This window comes from Salmo trutta, chromosome 22 (assembly GCF_901001165.1).
Source record: "Salmo trutta chromosome 22, fSalTru1.1, whole genome shotgun sequence".
In the NCBI taxonomy this organism is placed as follows: Eukaryota; Metazoa; Chordata; class Actinopteri; order Salmoniformes; family Salmonidae; genus Salmo; species Salmo trutta.
This window is the reverse complement of record NC_042978.1, coordinates 27,797,130-27,810,842: the sequence shown is the minus strand read 5'-3', so window position 1 is coordinate 27,810,842 and position 13,713 is coordinate 27,797,130. Positions and strand designations below refer to the sequence as shown.

The window sequence follows — 13,713 nt, the reverse complement described above, 5'->3', positions numbered from 1 at the left end:
TGTTGTTTATAATTAGTGTCTGGCTATATCTACTGTGTTAACTGAATGTCATATTGTGTGTGTGTGTTTCAGGATGCAGGACGGGAGCTGGAATCAGTCCCTCCCCCTCTCTCTGTTTATGAAGGATGGGGGCAGGGTTCTAGAGGGAGACGGAGGGGTGTTCTCAGAGACGTCGTCTGATGGGGATCTGTACCTGGACTCTATGGCAGATATGGATACCGGGGTCGGGGACTTTTCAGATCTTACCGCCTTCCTCAGCCAAGACGAGATCAACCGCAGCCTGGACCTGGCTCGGGAGGCCTTCAGTGATGCAGAAGACCGGGGAGTCCCTGTCTCCCCTATTCCCAGATCCCAGGAGCCGGCTCTCTACTTCCCCTCCCCCACCCCCCTCAACACCAAAGAATACCTGACCAAAAGCCCCAGCTTCCCCCACCAAACCAAAGCCCACTCCCCAGATGACAGCCACTCAGTCAAAGTCACCTCCAGCCAGAGTTTCTACCTCAGCAGGCCCATACAGGCCACATGCGAAGCCATGGCCTTGCCTGAGAAGTTTGTCTGCCACAAGAACATCACCCCAGTCTACAAGCAGGACAAGCCCCGACTGGTCCATGAGGGCTTGGAGCTGAATGAACGGGCTGCCTCCGCCACTGAGTTCTGTAGCCGTGCTGCCACCTTCATCGAGGAGCTGTCCTCCATCTTTAAAGGCTCTGCCCGGCCGGAGCAAAAAGGGGAGGAAGACTCCTCCTCTCCCGACAGCGGGTATCTGTCTCCTAAGAGTCACTTGCCGGCCCCCCAGGGCTCTGCCTCTGTCCCCCCACAGCCTCTCATCCAACAGGGGGCACCACAGCAGTGTGAGTCAGGCTTGGGTATCCAGCCAGCAAGCATGATGGGTGGAATGGGTGTGACGGGTGTCCCTCCTCTGAGTGTGATGGGGGTTCCAATTGTCTCTGATCTGATGAGTGTGAATGAGTTGATGGGGAAGCAGCAGCACAGTGGAGCCCAGTTGATGGGGAAGCAGCAGCACAGTGGAGCCCAGCTGATGGGGAAGCAGCAGCACATTGGAGCCCAGTTGATGGGGAAGCAGCAGCACAGTGGAGCCCAGTTGATAGGGGAGCAGCAGCACAGTGAAGCCCAGTTGATGGGGGAGCAGCAGCACAGTGAAGCCCAGTTGATGGGGGAGCAGCAGCACAGTGGAGCCCAGTTGATGGGGGAGCAGCAGCACAGTGGAGCCCAGTTGATGGGGGAGCAGCAGCACAGTGGAGCCCAGTTGATGGGGGAGCAGCAGCACAGTGGAGCCCAGTTGATGGGGGAGCAGCAGCACAGTGGAGCCCAGTTGATGGGGGAGCAGCAGCACAGTGGAGCCCAGAGCGTAGATGGAGACTTGTCACTGCCACACTTCACCCAGAAGCTGAAGAGCCAGGAGGTGGCAGAGGGACACCCCATCCGACTGGAGTGCAGGGTGGCAGGAAACCCTCAGCCGCTGGTCAGGTAAGGAGAATGGTGGTAGGTGGAAGTCTGATTTGGTTGTGATCATATTGGTGATGAGTATCAGTAGAATGAGACGGTTAACACCAGTGGTAGAACACAAGAGGTTCATTGTGTGCATTATCAGTATAGTAAATATGACTGCTGCATGTTCCTCAACATAAACTCAAGTTTATTTATACGGTACTGTATATCTGTTTATCCTTTTATTAATGAAGATCTCCAATGGTATGTGTTACCCATTTGATGTAGTGGGTAAAGATCAGAACTCTGTCATCATACTATATTTAATGCTATCGTTGCAAAGGCAGTTGATCCTCTTGTTGGTCTGACACCAATTTCCTTCACCTCTAAGGGAAGTGGATCCCCATGGTGGAGACTTTTAAAACGATCCCCCTCGGTAAGGGAGTCAAATCAAACACACTGACTCCAGTGGAGGCTGATGAAGGGAGGACGGCTCATAATAATGGATGGAACGAAGCAAATAGAATGGCATCAAACCATGTTTGATGTATTTCATACCATTCCACTGAGTCCTCTCCAGCCATTACCACGAGCCCATCTTCCCTAATTAAGTTGCTACCAACTTTCTGTGACTGACTCCCCATTTGGACACGTGGTAACTTTGGAGTTTTGTTGTGAGAGGATTTGGATATATGGCGAAAAAGACCCAACTAAAACACTTGTGCACATACTCATATAGAGTGGTGTCTTTGGTAGGAAGCAGAGCCTTCAGTCAGAGATAGGGTTGCCCATTTGGGTGTGGGAGTGGGATGTTGAGGGAGCGGGAGGAGGTAGGAGGTGAGAGCTGTTGGGTGTCGACAAGGCCTCCACGGAACACCTGCTGTGGGGTTGGACAGTTACACTGTATGTAACCACAGTAACCGATAAGCCTTGCGACCAGGTGCTAGTGGAGACATTGTCAGGTCAGGGAGTTTCTGCCTGGGCAGTCATTCTGCTCTTTTTTTTTAAATATAGCACCCCTTGGCTGTAGGGATTTGGACCAGTCCACCAGGAAACTAAGCTGAGACACTTTTCAGAAAATTTATTTACTGTGCCCAATGGACTCAGGCTGTACAAGCCTTTATTTGTTATTGTCTAGTTGAGGCTGGGCGTGGGGTTCATTTTGAGGAGAAGGCCTTCATCCTGCCTGGTTGAGGTTGACTAACAGAGTACAGCGGGTGAGAGGCCTGGGGACCGTGGTTCTGATATGGTTCTCTCCTGTCCTGGTGAGCTATAAGGGGCCTCTTCCTCTGCTGTATAAATAGTCTCCAGGCCAACAGGAGCCAGGTCCTGAAACGTAAGCAATGTCATGACACAGCGTTTTCTGTCATTCTCCACCTCTTCACCTCTCCACACCTTCTTGGGAAATATGAAGGTTGTAGTATAGTGTTGTATTTGACCAATAGGAGACAGTGGCCATGCCCGAATACCCATACTAGCGTACTGTACCACATACTTAAACTGCATACACATTTCGCCGTTTGATGTAATAGAATTTACTCGTCTTTTCCGAGTCCATAAATTTACGCCCTGTACCAAAATGAAGGAATAGAGGGAGTCAACGCAATCACGCATTAGATTAAGCATTCAGAGTAATATTTTCAACATTTCCCATACTATTTAGTATGCTAGTGTGATTATTCGGACACGGCCAGTGTAGCAATGCAGTCATGGAGAGGGGGAGAGTGAATGGGAGAGGAAGAGGGGGAGAGGTTAATATGGGCTCAGACTGGAATATTGTTTTTGTTTTGTGTTTTCCCTAACCTATATATACACTGAACAAAAATATAAACGCAACATGCAACAATTTAAAAGATTTTACTGGGTTACAGTTCAGATAAGGTAATCAGTCAATTGAATAAATTCATTGGGCCCTAATCTATGGATTTCACATGACTGGGAATACAAATATGCATCTGTTGGTCACAGATCCCTTAACAAAAAAGGTAGGGGGTGTGGATCAGAAAACCAGTCAGATCTGGTGTGACCACCATTTGCCTCATACAGCGCAACGTCACCTTCACATAGAGTTGATCAGGCTGTCGATTGTGACCTGTGGAATGTTTTTCCACTCCTCTTCAATGGCTGTGTGAAGTTGCTGGATATTGGCGGGAACTGGAACACGCTTACGTACACGTCAATCCAGAGCATCCCAAACATGCTCAATGGATGACATGTCTGGTGAGTATGCAGGCCATGGAAGAAATGGGAAATGTTCAGCTTCCAGGAATTGTGTACAGATCCTTACAACATGGGGCCGAGCATTATCATGCTGAAACAAAAGGTGATGGTGGTCGATGAATGGCACGACAATGGACCTCAGGATCTCGTCACTGTATCTCTGTGCATTCAAATTGCCATCGATCAAATGCAATTGTGTTCATTGTCCGAAGCTTATGCCTGCCCATACCATAACCCCACCGCCACCATGGGGCATTCTGTTCACAACGTTGACATCAGCAAACCACTCGCCCACACAATGCCATCTGCCATCTGCCAGTACATTTAAAACCGGGATTCATCCGTGAAGCGCACACTTCTCCAGCGTACCAGTGGCCATCAAAGGTGAGCATTTGCCCACTGAAGTCGGTTATGATGCCAAACTGCAGTCAGGTCACGATTATGCAAATTAGCTTCCCTGAGATGGTTTCTGACAGTTTGTGCATCGGCTGTAGCTCAGTTGGTAGAGCATGGTGTTTGCAACGCCAGGGTTGTGGGTTCGATTCCCACGGGGGGCCAGCACAGAATTTTTTTAAATGAAATTGTATGAAATGTATGCATTCACTACTGTAAGTCGCTCTGGATAAGAGCGTCTGCTAAATGACTAAAATGTAAAATGTGCAGAAATGCATTGGTTGTGCAAACCCACAGTTTCGTCAGCTGTCCGGGTGGCTGGTCTCAAACGATCCTGCAGGTGAAGAAGCCGGATGTGGAGGTCCTGGGCTGGCATGGTCACACGTGGTCTGCAGTTGTGAGGCCGGTTTCTCTAAAATGACAGAGAAATGAACATTAAAATCTCTGGCAACAGCTCTGGTGGACATTCGTGCAGTCAGCATGCCAATTGCACGTTCCTTCAAAACTTGAGACGTCTGTGGCATTGTGTTGTGTGACAAAACTGCACATTTTAGTGTGGCCTTCGATTGTAACCCGCATAGGGTAAACCTGTGTAATGAGCATGCTGTTTAATCTGCTTCTTGATATGCCACACCTGTCAGGTGGATGGATTATCTTGGCAAAGGAGAAATGCTCACTAAACAAATTTGAGAAAAATAAACCTTTTGTGTGTTTGGAACATTTCTGGGATCTTTTATTTCAGCTCATGAAACATGGGACCAACACTTTACATGTTGCATATATATTTTTGTTCAGCATAGTATATTTATGTGTGAATGTTGCTGTAAAATCAGTCTGGGATTGTGATTTGGATGTTTAGAAGTCTTGAATTATCTATGCATTGTTCATGTGGAACTGAGGTCTTGTTTACTTCAAGTCATGGGGATCCAGATAGAACGTCACACAGATGTTTTGTCACTTCTTTTATCCTGCACATACCCACTTTTAAGGCTTGACTTGTTTTCTGTCTATTGACACTAGGTGGCACTATGGTGTTTATAATTCCTAAACATGTTGCACAATGTCTTCACAGTCCCCAATGGAATCTGCAATGTCTAGGAAGTTCAAATGACATCCCAGTATTAAATGAATATGTTGACAACATGTTGAAATAGATATGTAAGAACATCTACTGGTGTTGGTTTCACTGGTATGAACAAATGTCAGGGGTTTTCCACCTCAACATCCAGGCAACTGCTTCAGTTGTGTATATTTTGTGTGTTCTCCAGGTAAATGGATGGTGTATCAGGGTAAATACAGTGGGGTTAAAAGGCTGAGCTAAGGCGTTTCGTAAACACACTGTTCCTCTGCTCTTCATCCATCTCACTCACTAGGACACACACACACAATAACATTCAGACTGCCTCTGGGAATGGTGTGTGGTATAAAGAGAACAGGCCTCGTATCCTGGTGAAGACTATTCAAATCAAACTTTATTTGTCACATGCGCCGAACACAACAAGTGTAGAACTTACCGGGAAATGCTTACTTACAAGCCCTTAACCAACAGTGCAGTGCAAGAACAGTTATGAAAATATTTATCAAATAAACGAAAGTAAAAAAAATCGTAAAAAGTAAGACAACAAAATAACAATAAACAAAACAAATGGGGGGGGGGGGGGGGGGGGGGGTCAACGTAAATAGTCCGGTTGCCATTTGATTAATTGTTCAGCATTCTTATGGCTTGGAGGTAGAAGCTGTTAAGGAGATTTTGGTCCTAGACTTGAAGCTCCGGTACCGCTTGCCATGCGGTAGCAGAGAAAACAGTCCATGACCTGGGTGACTGGAGTCTGACAATTTTATCGGCTTTCCTCTGACACTTCCTGGATGGCAGGAAGCTTAGCCCCAGGGTACTGGGCCGTACGCACTACCCTTTGTAGCGCCTTACGGTCAGATGCCGAGCAGTTGCCATACCAGGCAGTGATGCAACTGGTCAGGATGCTCTCGATGGTGCAGCTGTAGAACTTTTTGAGGATCTGGGGACCCATGCCAAATCTTTTCAGTCTCCTGAGGGGAAAAAGGTTTTGTCGTGCTCTCTTCACGACTGTCTTGGTGTGTTTGGACCATGATAGTTCGTTGGTGATGTGGACACCAAGGAACTTGAAACTGTTGACCCGCTCCACTACAGCCCCGCCGATGTTAATGGGGGCCTGTTCGGCCCGTCTTTTCCTGTAGTCCACGATCAGCTCCTTTGTCTTGCTTACATTGAGGGAGAGGTTGCTGTCTTGCCACCACACTGACAGTTCTCTGACCTCCTCCATATAGGCTGTCTCATCATTGTCGGTGGTGAGGCCTACCACTTGTGTCGTCAGCAAACTTAATGATGGTGTTGGAGTCGTGTTTGGCCACGCAGTCGTGGGTGAACAGGGAATACAGGAGGGGACTAAGTACACACTCCTGAGGGGCCTCAGTGTTGAGGATCAGTGGCAGATGTGCTGTTGCCTACCCTTACCACCTGGGGGCAGCCCATCAGGTAGTCCATGATGCAGAGGGAGGTGTTGAGTCCCAGGGTCCTTAACTCATTTATCGCATTCACTATCTTCAAACTCCCGATCATAAATGAACCAAGGCGCAGCGTGCATGGAATTCCAAACCTTTTAATGAAGATGAAACTCACCAAACAACAAAACAGGAGAAAACCAAAACGTGACGTTCTGGGCTGCTCACAGGCAGCTACACAAAAATAAGATCCCACAATCACAGGTGGGAAAAGGCTGCCTAAGTATGATTCCCAATCAGAGATAACGATAGACAGCTGCCTCTGATTAGGAACCATACTCGGTCAAAAACAAAGAAACAGACAACATAGAATGCCCACCCCACATCACATCACACCCTGACCTAACCAAATAGAGAAATAAAACGACTCTCTAAGGTCAGGGCGTGACATTATTGATCAAATTTCAAATGTATTTATATATATATATAGGTTCAGAACTTATGTGAAACATCACAGCACAGTGGGAAAATATATGGCAGCTAGAAATCAAACTGGATGGTGTTCAGAGATGGATGGGAGGGGTAAGGGTAGTTGAAGCCTGGGACTAAAAACAAATAGAAGATCATTAAAGTAAAATATACTGTGCCCGTAAAATGTATATAAACTCAGCAAAAAAGAAACGTCTCTTTTTCAGGACCCTGTCTTTCAAAGATAATTCGTAAAAATCCAAATAACTTCACAGATCTTCATTGTAAAGGGTTTAAACACATCAAATCAAATGTATTTATATAGCCCTTCTTACATCAGCTCATATATCAAAGTGCTGTACAGAAACCCAGCCTAAAACCCCAAACAGCAAGCAATGCAGGTGTAGAAGCACGGTGGCTAGGAAAAATTCCATAGAAAAGCCAAAACCTAGGAAGAAAACTAGAGAGGAACCAGGCTATGAGGGGTGGCCAGTCCTCTTCTGGCTGTGCCGGGTGGAGATTATAACAGAACATGTCCAAGATGTTCAAATGTTCATAGATGACCAGCATGGTCAAATAATAGTAATCAAAGTGAACAGGTCAGGGTTCCATAGCCGCAGGCAGAACAGTTGAAACTGGAGCAGCAGCACGGCCAGGTGGACTGGGGACAACAAGGAGTCATCACTGGACACCGGATAAGATAGGAGAAATACTCCAGATATAACAGACTGACCCTAGCCCCCCGACACAAACTACTGCAGCATAAATACTGGAGGCTGAGACAGGAGGGGTCAGGAGACACTGTGGCCCCATCCGGGCTAAACAGGCAGGATATAACCCCACCCACTTTGCCAAAGCACAGCCCCCACACCACTAGAGGGATGTCTTCAACCACCAACTTACCATCCTGAGACAAGGCCGAGTATAGCCCACTAAGATCTCCGCCACGGCACAACCCAAGGGGGGCGCCAACCCAGACAGGAAGACCACGTCAGTGACACAACCCACTCAAGTGACGCACCCCTCCTAGGGACGGCATGGAAGAGCCCCAGTAAGCCAGTGACTCGGCCCCTGTAATAGGGTTAGAGGCCGAGAATCCCAGTGGAGAGAGGGGAACCAGCTAGGCAGAGACAGCAAGGGCGGTTCGTTGCTCCAGTGCCTTTCCGTTCACCTTCACACTCCTGGGCCAGACTATGCTCAATCATAGGACCTAATGAAGAAATTAGTCTTCAATAAAGACTTAAAGGTTGAGACCGAGTCTGCGTCTCTCACATGGATAGGCAGACCATTCCATAAAAATGGAGCTCTATAGGAGAAAGCCCTGCCTCCAGCTGTTTGCTTAGAAATTCTAGGGACAATAAGGAGGCCTGCATCTTGTGACCGTAGCGTACGTGTAGGTATGTACGGCAGGACCAAATCGGAAAGATAGGTATGAGCAAGCCCATGTAATTCTTTGTAGGTTAGCAGTAAAACCTTGAAATCAGCCCTTGTCTTAACAGGAAGCCAGTGTAGGGAGGCTAGCACTGGAGTAATATGATCACATTTCTTGGTTCTAGTCAGGATTCTAGCAGCCGTATTTAGCACTAACTGAAGTTAATTTAGTGCTTTATCCGGGTAGCCGGAAAGTAGAGCATTGAAGTAGTCTAACCTAGAAGCAACAAAAGCATGGATGAATTTTTCTGCAGCAATTTTGGACTGACAATTTCTGATTTTTGCTGTGTTACTCAGATGGAAAAAAGCTGTCCTTGAAACAATCTTGATATGTTCGTCAAAAGAGAGATCAGGGTCCAGAGTAATGCAGAGGTCCTTCATAGTTTTATTTGAGACGACTGTACAACCATCAAGATTAATTATCAGATTCAACAGAAGATCTCTTTGTTTCTTGGGACCTAGAACAAGCATCTCTGTTTTGTCCGAGTTTAAAAGTAGAACGTTTGCAGCCATCCACTTCCTTATGTCTGGAACACAGGCTTCCAGTGAGGGCAATTTTGGGGCTTCACCATGTTTCATTGAAATGTACAGCTGTGTGTCATCCGCATAGCAGTGAAAGTTAACATTATGTTTTCGAATGACATCCCCAAGAGGTAAAATATATAGTGAAAACAATAGTGGTCCTAAAACGGAACCTTGAGGAACACCAAAATTTATAGTTGATTTGTCAGAGGACAAACCATTCACAGACAAACTGATATCTTTCCGACAGATAAGATCTAAACCAGGCCAGAACTTGTCTGTGTAGACCAATTTGGGTTTCCAATCTCTCCAAAAGAATGTGGTGATCGATGGTATCAAAAGCAACACTAAGGTCTAGGAGCACAAGGACAGATGCAGAGCCTCAGTCAGACGCCATTAAAAGGTCATTTACCACCTTCACAAGTGCAGTCTCAGTGCTATGATGGGGTCTAAAACCAGACTGAAGCATTTCGTATGCATTGTTTGTCTTCAGGAAGGCAAACATTTTGGAGAGGAATGGGAGATTCGATAAAGGCCATTTAGTTTTTACTATTTTCTGGGTCAAGCTTTGGCTTTTTCAAGAGAGGCTTTATTTATGCCACTTTTAGTGAGTTTGGTACACATCCGGTGGATAGAGAGCAGTTTATTATGTTCAACATAGGAAGGCCAAGCACAGGAAGCAGCTCTTTCAGTAGTTTAGTTGGATTAGGGTCCAGTATGCAGCTTGAAGGTTTAGAGGCCATGATTATTTTCATCAATGTGTCAAGAGATATAGTACTAAAACCCTTGAGTGTTTCCCTTGATCCTAGGTCCTGGCAGAGTTGTGCAGACTTAGGACAACTGAGCTTTGGAGGAATACGCAGATTTAAAGAAGAGTCCATAATTTGCTTTCTAATCAAATCAAATCAAATCAAATTTATTTATATAGCCCTTCGTATATCAGCTGAAATCTCAAAGTGCTGTACAGAAACCCAGCCTAAAACCCCAAACAGCAAGCAATGCATGTGAAAGAAGCACGGTGGCTAGGAAAAACTCCCTAGGAAAAACTCCCTAGAAAGGCCAAAAACCTAGGAAGAAACCTAGAGAGGAACCAGGCTATGAGGGGTGGCCAGTCCTCTTCTGGCTGTGCCGGGTGGATATTATAACAGAACATGGTCAAGATGTTAAAATGTTCATAAATGACCAGCATGGTCAAATAATAATAATCATTGTAGTTGTCGAGGGTGCAACAAGCACATCCGGTGAACAGGTCAGGGTTCCGTAGCCGCGGGCAGAACAGTTGAAACTGGAGCAGCAGCATGGCCAGGTGGACTGGGGACAGCAAGGAGTCATCATGCCAGGTAGTCCCGAGGCATGGTCCTAGGGCTCAGGTCCTCCGAGAGAAAGAAAGAAAGAGAGAAAGAGAGAATTAGAGAGAGCATATTTAAATTCACACAGGACACCGGATAAGACAAGAGAATACTCCAGATGTAACAGACTGACCCTAGCCCCCCGACACATAAACTACTGCAGCATAAATACTGGAGGCTGAGACAGGAGGGATCAGAAGACACTGTGGCCCCATCCGATGATACCCCCGGACAGGGCCAAACAGGCAGGATATAACCCCACCCACTTTGCCAAAGCACAGCCCCCACACCACTAGAGGGATGTCTACAACCACCAACTTACCGTCCGAAGACAAGGCCGAGTATAGCCCACAAAATCTCCGCCATGGCACAACCCAAGGGGGGGGCGCCAACCCAGACAGGAAGACCACGTCAGTGACTCAACCCACTCAAGTGACGCACCCCTCCCATGGACGGCATGGAAGATGTGACTCAGCCCCTGTAATAGGGTTAGAGTACACGTCCTAGTAATCCGTCTGGCCCCGCGGCTTTGTGAATGTTGACCTGTTTAAAGGTCTTGCTTGTATCGGCTACCAAAAGAGTTAACACACAGTCATCCAGAACAGCTGGTGCTCTCGTGCATGCTTCAGTGTAGCTTGCCTCGAAGCGAGCATAAAAGGCATTTAGCTCGTCTGGTAGGCTCGTGTCACTGGGCATCTCGCGTCTGGGTTTCCCTTTGTAGAACTTAATCGTTTTCAAGCCCTGCCACATCCGACAAGCATTAGAGCATCAGTGTAGTAGGATTCAATCTTAATCCTGTATTGCCGCTTTGCTTGTTTGATGCTTTGTCTGAAGGTATAGCAGGATTTCTTATAAGCGTCCGGATTAGTGTCCCGCTCCTTGAAAGCGGCAGCTCTAGCCTTTAGCTCAATGCGGATGTTGCCTGTAATCAATGGCTTCTGTTTGGGAAATGTACGTATGGTCACTGTGGGGACAACGTCAGGAAAATGTTGAGTACCAGAGAATCCATGCCAAAAGACACTTTCCCTATAAAATTCTACCCAATATTCCTGGTTCTGGACAGGCCCTAGTTCTATAATACACCATGGTCCAAACACACTAAGACAGTCGTGAAGAGGGCACGACAAAGCCAATTCCCCCTCAGGAGACTGAACATTTTTGGCACGGGTCCTCAGATCCTCAAAATGTTATACAGCTGCACCATCAAGAGCATCCTGACTGGTTGCATCACTGCCTAGTATGGCAACTGATCGGCCTCCGACCACAAGGCACTACAGAGGGTAGTGTACATCACTGGGGCCAAGCTTCCTGCCATCCAGGACCTCTATATCAGGCAGTGTCAGAGGAAGGCCCTAAAAATTGTCAAAGACTCCAGCCACCCTAGTCATAGACTGTTCTCTCTGCTACCGCACGGCAATTGGTACCGGAGCGCCAAGTCGAGATCCTAAAGGCTTCTTAACAGCGTCTACCCCCAAGCCATAAGACTCCCATTACAGCTAATCAAATGGCTATCCAGACCCCTCTTTTATGCTGCTGCTACTCACTGTTTATAATCTATGCATAGTCACTTTAACTCTACCTACATGTACATATTACCTCAATTACCTCAACTAACCGGTGCCCCCGCACATTGACTCTGTACCAGTACCCCCTGTATATAGCCTTGCTTGTTATTTTACTGCTGCTGTTAAATATTTTTGTTACTTTTGTTATCTATTTTCTATTTTTTACTTAACACATATTTTTTTTCTTAACTTCTTAAAGCATTGTTGGTTAAGGGCTTGTAAGTAAGCATTTCACTGTAAGGTCTACACCTGTTGTATTCGGCGCATGTGGCAAATAAAATTTGATTTGATTTGAGAGGTCATATCCCCTCCTACATTGCAGACAAGGAATAAGTAACATCTTCATTCGAACTGTACAGGGATCTTATACTTCTACAATACACCCAATCAGTTCCAGGTGTGGAGAGGCATGCCAGTATGTAAACATTGGGTTTGGCATAGCAGACAGTGTAAATTGCACCCAGGCCTTGTAGGCGCTGTATGGATTTATGCATGCAGGGTTTGTTTACATAGGCCAAGTGGGGTCTGCATGTATGTGAGGATTTTAAGGATGAATGTACCTCCCTGTGTGTGTGTGTGTGTGTGTGTGTGTGTGTGTGTGTGTGTGTGTGTGTGTGTGTGTGTGTGTGTGTGTGTGTGTGTGTCACAGTCACATCTGTTCCCTGCGGTTGTACCCCAGGAGTTGCAAAGGGGTTGTGTTTTGGGAATTACCCTGTAATGTGATATCAGGGGTGATATACTGCGGAAAAGTACCACATGGATGCAGTGAACAACGGCTAGGAGCTAAAGGTTATGTTGTTTCATCAACATTTTACAGAATGTTTAGCATTTAGCCTGCATATTCCTTGCTATTTAATTATAATATTTTAAGAATGACATACAAATAAACCAAACACACACAACCACAGAGGAAACTTGAGGAAAATGAGAAGCTAGAGAGGAATTTTGCGATGAAATCCAAACAAGGCAGCTTTTCCATCACCAGGAGCACACGGCATTCCCTACGCTGAGGTTGGAATTTGTCATCAAATATAGGATTCTTGTTTAAATTAAAAACTCATATTTTCACAACCAATGTTTACTCTTTTTTCCCTCCTAGTGTGACAGATAACTCAGCTATAGCTGTAATCCATATCAGCTACATCATATGGTACCATAGGGCTTCGGTCCTCATCCTCATATATTGAGACAACTGGACAGACATGGGTAGATGTGAGATTCAAATGAGAAAAGAGAGAACGAGAGTGATAGGGGAGGGGGGATAAAAGAGATGCTGGCAGAGTGTGATGTTGCTAGTAGTAAAGAGATATCTATCCATAGATACCTGGCTGTGGAGATAGCCTTGATAATATGGACAAGGTTTATTATCTGTCATAGCAACTTCTTAGGAAGGTCATGATTTCTTATTTATTTTTTATTTCACCTTTATTTAACCAGGTAGGCCAGTTGAGAACAAGTTCTCATTTACAACTGCGACCTGGCCAAGATAAAGCAAAGCAGTGTGACAAAAACAACAACACAGAGTTACACATGGATAAACAAACGTACAGTCAACACAATAGAAAAATCTATGTGCAGTGTGTGCAAATGTAGTAAAATTAGGGAGGTAAGGCAATAAATAGGCCATAGTGGCGAAATAATTACAATTTAGCATTAACACTGGAGTGATAGATCTGCAGATGATGATGTGCAGGTAGAGATACTGGTTGGGAAAAGAGCAAAAAAATTAATAATATGGGATGAGGTAGCTGGATAGGCTATTTACAGATGGGCTGTGTACAGGTACAGTGATTGGTAAGCTGCTCAGACAGCTGATGCTTAAAGTTAGTGAGGGAGAT

At 46.0% G+C, this 13,713-nt stretch overlaps 1 protein-coding gene across 7 annotated transcripts in view; it reads left to right on the top strand.

The window, feature by feature from the left end:
• Positions 1 to 13,713, top strand: part of palld (palladin, cytoskeletal associated protein) — a 102,377-nt gene that overhangs the window by 3,649 nt on the left and 85,015 nt on the right. For all 7 annotated transcript variants that reach the window (XM_029707534.1, XM_029707525.1, XM_029707528.1 and 4 more), the window contains exon 2: positions 73 to 1,488. In XM_029707534.1, the coding sequence (XP_029563394.1) occupies positions 74 to 1,488 (1,415 nt within the window). In that variant the 5' untranslated portion in view covers position 73. The remainder of the gene's footprint in view (positions 1 to 72; positions 1,489 to 13,713) is intronic.